We start from the raw sequence: 17881 nt of genomic DNA, 5'->3' as shown, positions 1-17881 counted from the left end.
AAATGTTCATATTTCTAAATATAATTTTTGGTCTAACATACATTTAAACAATCAGTATCATTAACACGAATAGTATCAATGTAATGTTTCTAAAGTGAAAGCTGAATGCTTGTAATCAATGTTTAACATATATAAGAATACATGAATTGTATATCAACAACTTTCTATCAAATGTATAGAATATCTTAAAATCACACCTCTGGTGACTAAATGATAACAATACTAAATTCACATACAGCCTGTAAGTTTAAATAACTGTAACTTCTTTTTAACCTTAGAGCTATTTGTGACAGCAAGAACAGATTTGTCCTTTGAAACACAGATTCTGTATGGATAGTTCATATCTAACTTAATAGATGATAGGATCAGACCTGTTTGAGAGATCTGTACAATGGAGTTTGTTCCTTTACTGCAAACCAGGATACAGTCAGATGGACCTACTGCCACACCACGTGGCTCCTTGATCTGACCGTCCTTGACAACGACTTTGGTGTTGCTCGCGACGTCGTATATATAAACAGTATGCTCGTGGCTATCGGTTAGTATCATCTTCTCAGTATTCCTTATATAGGTGCACGCACTAGTGCCTACAGAATATTTCTTATCTGGAAAGCTGATGCTAAAATCTTTCTCTTCTCCTGACATTGATACAATACGAAAATGTATTGTATTATCCAAAGTTCCAACAACAAAATGCCTATCATCTTTAAGACATATAGAGGCATACTGTGTCGTTACTTCACATGTCCTATTTAAAGTTATATCATTAGATTTACTGACACGTAGAAAGTCTATCTTGTGATAGCCGCGTGTTATCGCCACTTCCTCCTCAGATATAGCAACTATACTCTGTGGTGCATATGATAACTGATATGATCCCACTGTCTGAAGTTTCTCATTGTAAATGACGCATTTCTCGTTTTGATTATCCACGACAACCAGTCTACCATCCGGTAGGAAATCCAGTCCTATGTATAACGGTTCACCGACATCATCTCCAGTCTGCTTCAAATCAATGGAAGTTATCTTCGTTAACTTAAATTGCGGAACTACAGGTGCGACAGATTTTTTTGTTTCAGGCAGGGTGTAATTTAATGTTAGCTTTCCTGGAACGTAATCAGAAATAGGAAGTGGTGGTAACTTTAATCTTTCATCAAATCTAAAGGAAACGGTAGCAACCTGCAACTGTTGACATTCATTTTCCACGTATTTGCAAAGTTCATTGACCTGTTTTTTCAATGTCTCTTCTATTATAAACTGCTGTGATGGGGTTCCGTTCTCTAAAACTGTATCAACAATTTCCAGTGACTTTGTAGCATCAGCGATATGTTTCTCATTACTGGATCGTTTCTTTGACAGTTTATTAGTTACTTCAGTCTGAAACAGGTCAGTTTCCCTGGTAACGTATGCTTCTAAGTCGTCGAACATTTTATTCATATCAGCTCTCATTTTTTTAATTTCCACAAATGTTGCTTTGATATCTTTACTGAGTTGCTCTTTCGATGAGTCAGTGTGGTTAACAATTCTCTCCGACTTTGATTTTACGTCTTCCAATATTTTCTGCAACTGGGATCTAGCAGGACGCGACTTCCCGGCAATCTTCTGTACTTCAACGACACTATGGCATTTCCGGTGATCCACTATAGCACATGTACTGCAGCAGAGCTGTTTTTCGTCTTCACAGAAAAATTTCAAAAACTTACTGTGCTGTTCACAATTGTCCATTCCTTTCATATCAACGGAAGTTGGTTTCGATTTCACTTCTGTCGCATTCACTAACTTGTGATTTTTCATAAACGCGTAAACTGTATGTGCCTTCGAACATGCATTGCATTGAAATTCGTCACAGTCAGGACAAAAGACATCAGCCGTTGTTTGTAAATCCTGTCTTGAACATGGCTGACATAATATTTCTTCTTTGCGCCCAGACACAGCATCGCCGGAGCTGATTTTAGCTGAACTTATACTACCACTTTCCGCCATTTTAAACGTGTTTTAGCAAGTAAGTTCAAAACGCCGCATATACTCTATTGATTTAATATTTTATCTGTCCTAAATACACAGCGTTATAACCGGTTTGAGGAAGTAAATTGCCTCTCAATTCAACTTATACCGCGTTCAGACTACGTTTTTAATCCTATATGTTTTAAACTCGTTTGCGTCCACACTATATGTGGTGTAAAACGTGAATTATGTAAAGGTCAAGTGGGTTCTGTAATATAGGATTAAATCTACCTCGGGAGGAGGTTTTAATACTATATTAAAAAGTAATACTACATTATTTTACAAGTGTGAGTTATAACTGGTTTTACAATCCAAAATCCCCAGACCTTTTGGAGGAAGAAAACCATGTATTTCCCTTTTGTATCAAGCAATTGATGCTATGGCTGGCAAAAGTAATTGGAGTGTTGATGAAACAAAAACATTAAATTGCGATATGGAGTCATGCTGATGCTCAAAATGGACTATAGATGGAATGAAAAGAAATTCTTAGATGTACACAGAAGTTTAAACATTGATGACTCCTTCTTGTTTCTGTCAGCCTCCTTCTTTGTAACCTTTTTTTTTGCTTATTGCAAAATATTTGTTTACTTCCAACATTGCATGTATATATTTAAACCACATTTCTTTGCCTAGTGTGGACGCAAACTAGATTATATTTTGATGGGTTTTAAATGTCAAGTACCAATTATAGCCAATTAGTGCCTGATAAAAATAAAACCGATCTGCTAGTGTGAACACGGTATTAGATAGCCTGATAAGATTTATGTCTTATACATGATTAGCATAATTACACTAGTTAAAGACGAACATTCAAATATTCAAAAGTTAATACATATTACAATATGTCGGTTTTGTACGAGATCCTATCACACCAGCAGCAAGGAAAATGAATGGGATTACGCCTTCACAGGTGACCCGATTTTTTTTTAAATTATCAACGTTTGGGTGTTAGGGGTTAAATGTACATCGAGACAACATTGACTGAATAAACGTCATAACCTAAGATATCCTAAATTTGCAATTAAAACAGTTTTAGATCAGTTTTAACATATTAATTTTAATGATATTGTAAGGATGGCCTCTCAAAATACAAGGTTTTTCTAAATCTTACCAATATTTTTATTTTTCTATCTTAATAAATATTATAATGTAAAACAAAATGTATTACTAGATATTACTAGATTATTTAAATATTTCATACCTGAGCCATTCTTTATTATACAGTTATACCGTGTTCACACTAGCAGAACGGTTTTATTTTTATTAGGCACTAATTGGCTATAATTGGTATTTGACATTCAAAACCCATCAAAATATAATCTAGTTTGCGTCCACACTAGGCAAAGAAATGTGGTTTAAATGTATACATGCAATGTTGGAAGTTAACAAATATCTTGCAATAAGCAAAAAAGGTTACAAAGAATTGAGACTAACAGAAACAAGAAGGGGTCATCAATATTTAAACTTCTGTGTTCATCTAAGAATTTCTGTTCATTCCATCTATTGTCCATTTTGAGCATCAGCATGACTCCATATCGCAATTTAATGTTTTTGTTTCAACAAGAGTCCAATTACTTTTGCCAGCCACAGCATCAATTGTTTGATACAAAAGAGAAACACATGGTATTCTTCCTCCAAAAGGTAAGATCTGTAGATTTGGGATTGTAAAACCAGTTATAACTCACATTTGCGTTCACATTTGTAAAATAATGTAGCATTACTTTTTAATGTAGTATTAAAACCACCTCCCGAGGTAGTTTTAATGCTACATTACAGAAACCACTTGACCTTTACAAAATTCACGTTTAACACCACATATAGTGTGGACGCAAACGAGTTTAAAAAATAAACCCAAGTTAATGTAGGATTAAAAACGTAGTCTGAACACGGTATTATTGACTTATGTTTTGGTCAATATTTATAGGTTTTTAGCTTTGTATCGGGAAATATGCACGAGTTCTTCAGCGGAATATTGCGCGCAATATTCTTCCGCTGAAGAACGAGTGCATATTCCCCGATGCAAAAATAATAACTTTTTTATTACATACGCATCTACACGTATAAATATTATGTAAATACCATAAATATGTTCAATAGCCTGAATAGGATTCACAATATTGAACTAAATAGAAAAAATAGTGCAACAACATATACTGAATCACGTCACGCACCCGATAAGAAATTCAGGCGTCAGTGTATGGAAAAATATTGACGTTTCCGGTACCAGTGTAACTTAACGGGGAATAGAAACAAGTATGTAATAAGTGTTTTTACGGACCTGCAAAAATGATATTGACCTCGGACGCATAAGTCTATAATTGTTATATTATATGCCCTTCTCAAATAAAGAGTGATATCACAAGAGTCTTTATCACTTTGGCATATCAATATCGCAATATTTGCGGACCCGCGCGTGCACACTCATTTCGACCAATCAAATTAGTGCATTTGAGAAGGGTATATAATATTTCTTTTTATTGTTGAAAAACGTAGGTTTGGGTGTGAGGGTTTCTACACCACTGATAAAATAACACTTCAATCTCCAGTGTTCTATGTTAGTTTATTATGAAATGGATATATAGTCTAAGAGATGGATATATAGTCATCAAAATTATAATTCTCTCATTCCTCTGGTCTAAAGTCACTTATTTTATTATAATTGTAAAATATTACATTTCCTGTTTCTAGATCCAATGATCCGTATTTTCAAAGTCCGAGCCAAAAGTAAAATTGTCTCCCCAGTTCTGACCTATGTTTATATACAAAAGGATGTACCCTTCCATATTTGGAGTGTGCCACCACAATAATGAAAGACAAAAATAAACCCCAATCTTTATGAGGATAACCGTTGACTGATGGTGCCATCCCAAATACGGAGTCACCTCTAGCTCTAACAAACGAGACATGTTTACGATGGTATATGATAACAACGTACCCTGATAAAATGATACAAAATGATACACACCCTAGTCCCAAGCAATTTATGAGGGTAACTGGTGAACGACAACCCAAGTAGCAGAGGCCAAAGTTTCTCATCAGTAGAATAAATTAATAAATCAGCTTTAATAAGACTGCTAAATTTACAACATCATGTTTTTGCTCACAGACACTGATAAATTTCTCTGAAGCTACTGCTTCTTTCAATGTCCAGATTTAATCTAAAACCGTTATTTACAATTTTAACACGGCTCGATTTGATTTCCACTTAAACAAAGAAGGTCATCAAGTTCTGTATAATCTGCGATGAACAAAGATTGACGCACGGACCGGTAAGAGAGCATTATGACGTCAATTATGACGTCAAATTGCCCCATGACGTCCGATACATTACTTCTCGGGTAAATGAAGTCCAGCATAAAATTTATTAAAATATGTCAATGAGCATGTAAGAATGAAAACAATCAATGCCTTTTTGTGATTTATAGTCTAATTCACCACGGTTCATCGTTCAGATACTTCGGAATTTAACCACTTGGACTAACGCCCTCGTGGTTCAAGTCCTCCGCAACTGAACTCTGAACCGTGGTAAGTTAGACGATAAACCACTCGAAGGCCTTGATTATTTGTTAAATAGCCCTATTCATATCTACAAATAGATGACGTTTATAAACAACTTGGATTTTCCCGTAATTTTTACATATCTACCAATTAGTGTCACTTCCTGTCCTACTTTGGCGTTCATGTGCATTTGGAATATAATAATAATAAATCTAACATTACTAAGTAGTTACAAAATGTTTAAAAAGAAATTACATGGATAATATTAACAAGGTAACATTACATTAGATATGAATTATTATGCTTATAGACGTTATTTTGCCATTATAAATGTCAGCGAATGTTTGTCAAAATGGGTGGGGTAAACCGGCATAGCACTTTGTATAAAAATATTTCCATTTTCATTATTTCACAAAATATAATATGAAAGTCACCAATCTGAAGCCCGGTCAGCATTTTTATTAAGCAGCCGTTAACATCATCTTTTATTTTAAAACGTCGGAATTACTTGTTTTCTGACGCTCCACACCTACCAAATTCATCAAGACTTCATGTATATATGTTTCGTTTTTTCAAAGCTCTATATCTCTGACACGCCGATGTAAAAAAAGGTATATCATACTCGGTACACTTCACAATAAATATTAGGTAAAAGTCGGTCACATTTTTACTTGAAAACAGTGTTTTCCCCCGTTTGTGACTAAAAAATAACCTTTTTTTTTAATTTCAGCTCCTGAGTCCCCACCACTTTCCCCCCGCCTTCGATCATTTAGGTGTCATCTTCCCCTTTTTTTACGGCACCAACTTCTTCAAAAAATCAGTTTATGGAGTAATATAGATAGATACTTTTATTTTCTCCTCCAGGGAGAGCAGAACATATTTACAAAATGTATGATATAGATATACATATACAGTGAGCAAATTCATTAAATTTTACAAGCATGTACAAAATATACAGATAAAATCAACATTCGCGTAACTATGATGTTTACAATAACTATCCAAACTTAAAAGTAATATATTGTCATTATTAAATGTTTCAATAACTGCTATGGAGATAATACGAACAAGATCTTACAGAAACGAAAAGCAAGAGCAAGTTATAACTAATATCAAGCGGTACATACTCACTCAAAGTACGTTTATATTAGAAGATGGATAATACAAGAATTATCATTATGCTATGCAACTACGCAACTGTAACAATGAGCATACTGACAACACGCCACTGTCACGTGGCACTTACTTTCACACTCGATTTACCACTATGAAAATATCATCATGAGAACAAGATCTTAACGAAACGAAAAGCAAGAGCAAGTCATGATAAATTTCCAGCTGGACATTTTCATTAAACAGTTATACTGTAGATTCTGTTAAATAAGCGCATATTCGAATATAAGCGCATATCAAAAGAAAGCGCATACGGCCTTACTGTTATTCCGTATGGGATAATAAGCGCATGTCATGCCCTTACCATAATTTTGTCTCGAAAGTAGGCGCATATCCGATTACTGGTAAACAAACAACAGATACAGCAAAAAGACGTAATTAACGGTATTATACCGTGATAATTATTTGTAATAAATACAGGTGACAAATGTTCTTACTAATCCCCAATGATAACGTGATTCCCGCCGAAACGCGAGGACGAGTCTAAGTCATGATAACTGATGAAATAACCATTCATAATGCTTGCACATTACTTGACAAGCAAATATTAGTATTTCTTTCATTTTAAATATCCACTAAGTATATGGCAACATAGCTCAGTTGGGTAAAATGCAGACAATAATTGGGTGTAAGCAGATCGTTTTGTGGGTTCGAATCCTGAGGTTTTTTTTCCAGAATTTTTTGTTGTTTTTCCTATTCGTTTTCGTATTCGTTTTCATTTTTACTTCCGTATTTTTGTTTCTTTCTTTGATGGTTTGTTGTCGAGCACGCTTGCGGTGAGCTGATACGGTCGCCACTTTCGGTATATGTGCGTGCGTGCGTCCGTCCGATTTTGTCCGGATCATAACTTTGACATGCATAGACCAATCTTGTTTATATTTCGCATTAATGTTTAACTCAATGAGAAGGCATGTCATGTGCAAACCCATGTTCCTATCTCAAAGGTCAAATTGAAGTCTGTCCGGAGCATTTCTCCTTCATACATAGGATTTTGATGTAACTTGGCATGAATGTTCACCATTATAAGACGGAGTGTCATGCGTAAGAAGCAGGTCCCTAGGTCCAAGGTCAGGGTCACACTTAGAGGTCAAAGGTGCTGGTGGGCTCGACATTCTGCCCGTGGAGATACTTGTATTTGTATATATGTCTTCATATAACACAATAGTATGTTCATTATTTGCATTAATCAATATCATCTTTGTTATATAATAAACTATTCTGATCTGCCATGTCGCCTTTAGATACCTCTCTGTCGTGTTGTCACAGAGCTCATGAAGGAATCTTAATTTTTATGCAAAAGTGAAATAAAAAATTAAAAAATAAATAAATGTCGATGCTGAGTTTCGAACCCACACGGCAAAGGATCTGTTGAACATAGACTGTATGCTTTACCACTGAGCTAATTCGTAACTGGTATAAATCTAGAAATATTTAGATTCTAACATGTTAGGAAAATGTTGAATTCCCTATGTTCCATTTTAATCTATTTATAGTCATGTTTGTAAATATCAAGTTATCGTTGGGGCATAGTACCTGTTGAATAGCCGATGGATGTTAAAAGATTTTAACGTCTATTCTCTGATAAAACGATAATTGTTTACGATAATCATGCTTTTTGAATAGAAAATGTTTTCGTTGTCACAACATTTTGTCATTATTTTGTAAATCTGTGAAAACAATATGGATAAAATGATACAATCTTATTGTTGAACAATGACTGAATGGTCCGAGAGATTGAGCATTATTTGCAAATTATGTATGATCATTACGCTTTCATTATGTATAAATACTGCATGCAATAAAAGGAAGTAGCTCACTGCGCAAGTCCATGACCATGTTTTACTTTCGTTTTCTCAACCAAGGTAAGCACGGTCAATTTTCCTAATATATCAAAAATAGGCGCACACGGCTTGTCTGTAAGCGCATATCAAAAATAGGCGCATAAAAGTGTCACTAAAATTATTATAAGTGTATACGCTTATTTACCAGATTTTACAGTATTATATGAACAAATAATGCAAAACCTTGAGAGCTATCATATGAAATTCATCATGCGCATTTCCTGTTAAAACAGTACAAACCGGAGACAAGTTCACAGACTTGGTGGGTCTCACTTAATTTTATATATTGAAAAAATACTTCATAGCCCATAAATTGAATAAAACTTCGGAACAGTGATTGTCTGAGTTCTCTATTTTTGAAGCAGTTGTGTATTTTATGAAGTACAGTATTATCGGTACAGCAGTTACACTTGTTACATATTTCTGTTCTCCCATTTGAGCACAAACTACTTAAATACACCAAAGAGAACAATATTACACAAAAAGGACATTATTACACAAAAGAGGGCATTAGTGTGGGGGGCAAGGGACAGTAGATTTAAAAATTCCACAATTCTGCGTCGATACCAGTTCGAAAAAAGTCATTTTGACTGTGTGAAGTAACCAGAATAGCAGAAGAGCAGAACAGCAGAATAGCAAAGCAACATTAAAATAGCAGAAAAGCAGAATAACAGAATACCTCAAGCAGAATAGCAGAACTACTCCAGCAGAATAGGAGACTAGCAGAACAAAATTAAAAAGACAAAAATGTTAAATGATTTTTATTGATTTTAAGGTTGTTCTGCTATTCTGTTGTTCTTGTATTCTGCTGGGGTTGTTCTGCTTTTCTGCTGGAGTTGTTCTGCTTTTCTGCTATTCTGCTATTCTGCTGGAGTTGTTCTGTTATTCTGCTAGAGTTATTCTGCTATTTTTTTGGAGTTATTCTGCTATTCTGCTAACTTCACACAAACTATGTTGAACTGTCATTTCCACGCACTAATTCGTCACATGTGTGAAAAAATCGTGAAAAAATCGTATTTTGCTCATTTAGGCTATTTGTCAGCCGATCAATTTTTATATATTTTTTTTTTTTTTGGTTAGGGGAGGGCATTCATTTATGTTGTAAGAACTTGTTGTCTAAGCCTTTTTGCTTTAATTCTTTATGCTTTGTATATGTTCTGTTATTGTAAATACCGGTATGTAAAGAGCAAATAAGATATGATTAAACTAAGCTTTGAGATTCATATATACGTGCGGCTGTCTCGTTGGAAAGAAAGATGCAGTCCATAAAATAAATAGTAGTGTATTTTATTATCATGACGCTACTGTTTGGAACGGCGTGATGATCAGCGGTATGGCAAAAGAAATTTCAGAGGATAGTAGTGGTTGCAGTTGTGATGGTGGTAGCGGTAGTAGTTGTAGTGGTAGTAGTGGAAGTGGTGGTAGGGGTAGGAGCAGTGGTTGTAGTGGTTGTAGTAGTAGTAGTAGTGGTGGTGGTAGTGGTAGTAGTGGTAGTGGTAGTGGTGGTAGTGGTAGTGGTGGTGGTAGTGGTAGTAGTGGTAGTGGTGGTGTTTGTGGTGGTTGTGGTGGTACTGGTAGTAGTGGTGGTAGTAGTGGTAGTAGTGGTGGTAGTGGTGGTGGTTGTGGTGGTACTGGTAGTAGTAGTGGTAGTAGTGGTAGTAGTGGTGGTAGTGGTGGTGGTTGTGGTGGTACTGGTAGTAGTAGTGGTAGTAGTGGTGGTAGTGGTGGTGGTTGTGGTGGTACTGGTAGTAGTAGTGGTAGTAGTGGTAGTAGTAGTGGTAGTGGTGGTGGTTGTGGTGGTACTGGTAGTAGTAGTGGTAGTAGTGGTGGTAGTGGTGGTTGTGGTTGTGGTAGTGGTAGTAGAGGTGGTGGGTACCCGATATTTAAGATTAGTAGGAAACGAAAAAACGCATAACACCTCTAATTTTCATCATCTATATTTTCGGATTGATGACTATTCATTTCAAAAGCGTATTCACTAACAGAGCAGATAGCCTAATCCCCACCCGCTTCTTGTATGGGAGGTCGTGAGTTCAATCTCCGACCGCTTATTCATGAAACTTCATACAATGAAAGTATTTTAAACGGTCTAGTAAAACATGGCATTAATTCTACAATTAATGAAAATGCACTTATCGAATGGTACGTTAAGTACATACAGATTGTAGGCTTTCTGTGGCATTAGTACAAAACACAATTTATAACATGTCACGGACATACAGTGAATAAAAGAAAATAACCTGGATAAATGGTTTGGAATATTTAAGCTCGATACTAAATACTAAAATACAAAATATGGTACGAAAATCTAGTATTTATTATCAGCAAAATAGTATGTTCGTTCGTAATTGACAGAATAATTCCTTTAGAAATTTGATCTCAAATACCACTGAGCTGCCGAGCATTCCGATCATGTCAAAGCAGCTCATAAACGAACTATTAACTTGTGCTAGTTGCGTTGCTCAAAAGTATTTTTCTCGCCTTTTTAACATTTGAGCAACCATTTTTTTTGTCCGAGTCCGTACTTATATTAAATTGTGCCATCGATGACTGTACAGCAAAAGTCAGTAAGTCAGGTCAAATATATCGTATATGCTTCAATAAGTTTAATGACCCGGTCTAATTGTGTGACGTCGTTGAGATCGCAATGCTACGTTCATGATCAGCAAGGCGGCCTGTATTTAATCTTGTCGGTGGCATTGTAATTATACAATGTATACCATAATTATACAATGCATAATATTTGCGCTGAACAGAAACCCGATAGTTGCTTTATAATGGAATATTAGTATTGAAAAAATGCTGATGTTTTGTTCTGTCAAAATGTCACAATATCTATTTTTAATTATATTAAGCCTCCCACGGGGATGTGCTCCCATTTAAAACAATGGGAGGTTTTCACCCGCGGGGTTTACGATTTTTTTTTATGTCGCACAGTAATACATCTTTAAGTTAGATTTAAATTAATATTAGAAAAATAAAATCAATTAGTAAAAAGGTGTGTCTGTGTGTGTGTGTGTGTGTGTGTGTGGTTGGCGGGGGGCGAGAGGGGGGGGGGTCTTCTCCCGTAACGAATATGTTTGTTTTTTTCAAAAGTCGTTTTTCAACGCGAAATAATGTCTGAACAGTTTTTTATTATTAAGGAGGTAGGTTACCTTTATATTTGAATGTGCGCATGTCCAACCGGAAGCTAACATGACGATTTACGACGACGTTTACGACAAACTAAATGTGTTTGTATATTCATTCTTCTGAAAACAAATCATAGACCTGTCTTCGATCTGACGCTTTATGGTTTAATAATGCAGAAATAATGAATAAATTGCCGCAGAAACGCTTCAAAACAATGTTGCCTTAAAATGACGTCATTGACGTCATGACGTTACGTGTCAGTTACCGCGCAAAATAAATAGCTTTTATTTTGAAAGTACGTAATTCTGTGCTTTTTCTTTATTCAAACTATTTTCAAATAACCATTATTTGCTGAAATATTTTTTAGGAATCTTTTGCTCTGAATAATAATCACTATTTTGCTTCTTTTATGTAGTTATATTGAAATGTTATGCGGAATGTAAGAAAATGGATGATGGTAACCAATGTTATTTGGAATATAGTTGGGTGAGAGTTTACTTGTTACGGCCATTTTCAAATAAAAAATCTAGCAGTTTCATTTGTAATACCTATTTTTCAGGTTCCGTTGATATTTGTTACTTATATACTAAAACTAAGATTTAAAATTGTTCAAATTTCAGTAGAAAATTGTGGTTTCTTGAATTGAATTGATGTTACCATGGAAACGAAGCCCGTGACCTATGTATATAAATGTAAAATTCAAAAGCGTCGACACTAGTCTATTTAAGAAAAACAGCTTCGGCTTTTTATTTTCATTTCAACAATATCCATGAGAATAAAAGTAGCATACTGAACGATTTTTCCATGAAAAATGCCAGACGAGGGGCACTGCTGTAAGAATTCTAAGCTTAGAAATTTGTTTGAATAAATGCAGATAACACGAAAATATAACTTACGTTAGAAATAATATGTTTTAAAGCTACATCAACTAGAAAGATAATCTTATTCAATATTATTTTATAAGAAATTACGACAAAACGCAAGACATAAGCCATTTTAAACGTCTCTGTTGCCATGGTTACTTTAAACTTTAAGAAAAATAGGGTACCATGTATAGTGCTTGGTATGTTGCTAACAACGTTACCCAAATATTCCATGTTGGTCATTAACAGAGTGGCACTGAAGCGGTCGAAAACCCCAATTTTTATACATAATTGTTTAAAAATGAGAGAAAATGCGTTACCATGGAAACACGAGCCCCGCGACATATACATTTTAAGCTTATATTAGAAAGCTAACGTGCATACTAGTAAAATTATAGATTATGCGGACTTCTACGAATATCAATGAAACTAAAATACACCGAAAAGTGTTAAATATCCGTATTTTCCTTCTTCTTTCAATATGAAATAGCTTTGGAGGGTCATGTTCTTCAAACCTGGATAAAAATTGAACTTGAAGGGACAGAGACAAACGAAACTGAGATTTTAGCAGTTCAAACTTCATATTACACGAAATACAAAAAGATGCTGCGTTTCAACTAATTTGAATTTACCCTTGTAACAAGGTAACCTACCTCCTTAATATGAGTTAAAATATTTTGATTTGAAAATTTTAGAAAAAACACGTTTTTTTCTCCCGTAATTGGTAAAGTGGGAGAAAACCTCGCGCGGGACCTCCCATGGGTTAGAAAAAACCCGTGGGAGGAAAAAATACTCCCATGGGAGGACCAACTTTGAAATCGTCCTATGAATTCATTTTTTAAGATATAGAGAAGGAAGCAGCCAATTATTGCTCTGTGAGGCCCGAATTATCGTTAAATGTCAAAAACTCAGAGAAAAGTCAAAGACAAAAGGTAGCTGAGTTTGCTTCTTGTAACATCCTGCCGAATATGCATTATTAACACAGAGACACAGAGAATACAAAGAAGGCCTTTCATTACAGCAGAGACGGGAAACGAGATTAAATGACATATCTAAAAAACAAGCCTATTATTTATTCCCAGTCAGAAGGCTTCTATCAATAAATTTATCCATCAGCAAAGCCTTTATTCATATTATTGACAGATTTCAGAAATATAATACTAATGTACTCGCACTTACGGTAGATTTATCTTTAAGAGATGTTGGCATTTTCTACGCTACATTAATGGTTTCTGTATACATGGAAATGACAGTGATATTCAAGAAACTCTCGGCTGATGCTGAAACATTTTGTAATAAATTCTTATTATGATATCATTAATGGTGATGTATAGTTTTCAACTTGCTCTTTATTGCAGTAAATCACAAGACAGTCGTAAAAGTCTTAACAGTTTGTGCAGCTATTAAAGACACAGTGATAAGCGCCGACGTCAAAAAAGTACTACGTGGTGTCAAATCCAATTGCTAAAAAAGAACGGTTTGCGCTGATAAATAAATCCATTTTTTCCATTTTTAGCGCATTTGCGCGTAAACCGAAGGCAAATTGGGCATTATTTTCATGATTATATTCATATGTTTTCGAGTTGTTCTCTTAAAAACGAAAGTATGTTTATTCTGCGGACTGTCTTCTGAAATGCGCCGACATGAGGGTACCGGACTTCAGACCCCTTGATTTTCACCGCATACTATTCAAGACCCCTTTTTCTTTGCGTTGTCTAGAAGAAAATGTATGGATGTCGTTTTGAAAATAGGTCTATGACGGAGTGAAAATCAAGAAACTGTATTAAAATGGATCTGAAGCACCTGAATTTTATATGCCACAAAGAACAATTTCTTTCATTTGTATATAACCTTTAGAAGAATATTTTTGTTTGATTATTTACGATTGATTTAGTCACATGGTGCTGTCATTAATACTCCTTTACTTCGAGATGCCCGAAAAAAATGACAGAATCTGTAATCAAGCCAAAGTAATGATTCCAGTGTATGCTTCCTTGTTATTGATAATGTCCATTTTAATGAGATGGAGGGAGAGTAGAGTTACAAGGAACTTGTAAGTGCTTGAGTTGTCGCATCAAAGAAATGAATCTGAAAGAGTTCAATATTATATTATTTTCTTCTTCTTCTTTTGTTTTTCCTTGTGTATTTTAACCTTTAATTGTTTATCTGTAAAAACGTGAATATTTTCAGAGTTTCTTGTTAGTTGTAACTGTCAAGTACCATTATTGCAATTGCATAAAGTTTATCTGTAAATGTTATTCCAAGTGTGCCTTTTACAGCCCCTACTTAAACTTCTGTGTTGTTTTTTTCCAGATGTGGATCTCTTGTTTTGGGTTCTTTGTTGTAATGTTTATTATATCTTGGCTGTACAATAACATATAAAAACACTAATTCTATTTATTTTAAGCTTTTCTGCTGCGTCAAGGGTTCAAAATATGAGCAGTAAAAAAATGAGTCTATAGCTCCAATTTAATTATAGCTGTAATTAAACTTGTTTATCCGTATTATTTTTCAATCAATACAATGTCATATTGGAATGAAGCTTTACGTTAATATGCATCATGCAGCTCTAAAACACCTCAGTAAAATTTCTCAATAACAAACTGTCAGCAATTTGAATATTTTCCTTCCTTATAAATTCCAGGCTTTGACGATGATGAAAGAGACCTAAAAGAGTGTTCAGCAGTAGGTCTGACATCTGATTTATGCTATTCAGTATTTCTAGTTCCAGAGTTATCATTTTGCTTTGCAATGTTGCTAAATTTCCGGTAGATTACTGGTTCTTATTGCAGCGGAATACCAAGTCTGAATTGATACATTAATTTATAAGTGACATGTATAATACGTAACGTAAACAAGGGCTATGAATAAACTTAGATACGATGTAATGCTTTATTTTCAACTATTTATAACTTTTCATTCATTAAGGTAGGGAGAAATTCTGGTAAGACATAAGGCATCATCATGGAAATATGCACGGTTAGAATCTTGACAATATAGAAAACGTTCATGCAGTTTGATAAAAATCTCACTAACTGCTGAAGACATTTAAAGCTGTCTGCATCCTTTAAGTTAGTGATATATTTGATGCATTTTGTAGTGTTGAAATGTTCTTGGATCTTACAGAAATGAAGCGGGAGAATGATGCAGTATATAGCAGCTTATACTTCAAAAGTACTCTGATCATATTTGAAATGTAATGGTAAGACAGAAAGGTTAGAAACAGATTTTAATTGATCAGCCATTTTTAATCTTTTCACTATCTGACTTATCAATGGTAGGGTACATTTCTCAGATAAAATGTAAAAAATGTTCTGTCTTTTCCTCAGATTTTATACCCGCGCTTGGTAAGTTAATGAGGAAAATGTACACTCTTTCCTAATCACCGAAAGGGACGAATAATTTGATTGCTCTCTGCATCCGCTTTTGGAACTAATGATTTCACAGATTTACGTCAGTCTTTAAAATGGTCGCTGCTAGAGTGACTTCAATTTATGATTAGTCATGCTAAGTGATGGTGAATGTATAATAAAATATGTGACAGCTTTCTTTCCGCAACACCAGTATTGACGCTCTGTTGCATCCAAATTTGTTCAAGCAGCTAACATTTCCATTTCGAACATAATTCACCAAATTACCAACAGTACGGTCCGCAAGTCAAGAGCTATCTAAAATAGATATTCATTATTGACGATAGGTCAGCTGCGGTCAGTATTGATCCGTGAGGCGAATTGTTATATTCAATGAAGATGTTAGGAAAGAAATTCTATCAATGACAGGCTGGTGGTTTCGTTTTGCTGAATGGAATAGTGTCATTTGCTTGCGCTCCGATGAATGAACAGTGTTAAATGTTCACTATAATGTTATCCCTGTAAGGTGCCCGCATTTTTATGGTACTGCATTATTTTGGTAATGAGGTGGCACAGTAGACTAACAAAGTCTGTTGAGATCAAGTAATCTCTATGTCTATTTCTTTCTTCATACTGACACTGATACTTTCTTAGAAAACCATTTTCTTTCAAGACTCGTCTCAACAACAGTTAGAGTAAGAGATAGGGGATACTGTAATTTATTTTCAGGAAGTGCTTTTAAGGAGGGTTATTTACTCAACGAATGATGCCAGTCTAGTGACACAGTTGTAACACTGTTAAACTATAATATACTTGGTGTACGAGTGCAAGCTGTCATGTTGTTCATATATGGCATATGTCGTAATGCATCGCCAAACTTAGATTCATGTTGTGTATAATGGTATTTATTATGTAGTTTACTTAAATATTGGTTACGGTTGAATTTGATATGTCTAACATATTACACTGAGAGCTCCGGGTAACCAAAATCATTTAATCCCATGGGTATATCCTTTTTGACAGTATGAAGAAAAAGTTTAACCCAAACATAATTAAGTTGCACTTTTGGAAGAATTGACATCAATTAGAGACTTGTACTCTCAGGATTCTAGGTATTTCCTGTCATACAGTATATCATTTTAGTAAATTTAATCTAAAGAGAAGAAAGTTAATATGCATGAATGAAATGTGATGTTTTAAAAGGGTCATGTAGCATCATTGTTGTCTTAAAACATTAGCAAATGAGAAGGAAAAAAACCAGCTCCATTTGGTAAATTTGTGTTCGTTTAGACGTTTAGAGCAACTCTCGTGCTATTATTTATGACAGGTCTCGATTATTAATGAATTATGAATACAATAACAGGAGAAAGCGTTTGACTGTTTTTGTCCAAACACGTTAGTTCTTACACTATCCAGTACTCCCAATCTCACAACAAAATGATGAGGAAACATCAATATTTACAGAAACTGGTCTCCAGAAATGATTTCCAATCAGTAAGTAACTGGATTATTTCCTGGTGTTATTGCCATTGATTAGGGTAAACTTGATTTATGGATGGATCTTAGTGACAGAAGTGTTTGAGATATGTGATATTCTTAACCGAGCTGGCGATTAAACATGTTCTCGCCTTCGTTAAAAATATTTTGTCTTAACCATTGCCATGCTGGATACGATTGATTGTGCCTTTGCGACCGTGCAGTCTGATCATGATTTGCACTGTTCGCTATTCAGCCAGTATCTTTCCAATAAGCACCCCTTTTAAACAGTTAAAGGTACTGTCCAAATTGGAAGATGGACAAGTTCATTATAGAAATTTAACAGGGTAAGGGGTTTACTATCAGCATTGTCTGAACTCAATAACTGCTGATCATTCTGGTTTTGAGCGCGTATGCTTAAGACAGAATAAGGTTAAAAGCAATATTTTAAATTGAGAGGGAAGTTCGTCTTGGTGATGTTACAGACGAAGATTTATATAAGAACCGTCAACCTCCTTCAGTTCATGTGTGGAAGTTCTCAGCA

General features: G+C 34.9%; 1 protein-coding gene across 1 annotated transcript; it reads right to left on the bottom strand.

Annotated features, from left to right (window-relative positions):
• Window positions 1-228: 228 nt before the first annotated feature.
• Window positions 229-1983, bottom strand: LOC123546069 (E3 ubiquitin-protein ligase TRIM71-like). The gene has a single exon (XM_045332256.2). The coding sequence runs from the start codon at window positions 1981-1983 to the stop codon at window positions 229-231; it is 1755 nt and encodes a 584-aa protein (XP_045188191.2).
• Window positions 1984-17881: the final 15898 nt, after the last annotated feature.

Source organism: Mercenaria mercenaria, chromosome 9 (assembly GCF_021730395.1).
Source record: "Mercenaria mercenaria strain notata chromosome 9, MADL_Memer_1, whole genome shotgun sequence".
NCBI classification, from domain to species: domain Eukaryota; kingdom Metazoa; phylum Mollusca; class Bivalvia; order Venerida; family Veneridae; genus Mercenaria; species Mercenaria mercenaria.
Note: the sequence above shows the minus strand (reverse complement) of the source record. Positions and strands in the feature narration are given on the sequence as shown.

Bases quoted from the DNA above. Each gene is read 5' to 3' on its own strand.
- LOC123546069 (XM_045332256.2), bottom strand. From the start codon at position 1,983: ATGGCGGAAAGTGGTAGTATAAGTTCAGCTAAAATCAGCTCCGGCGAT.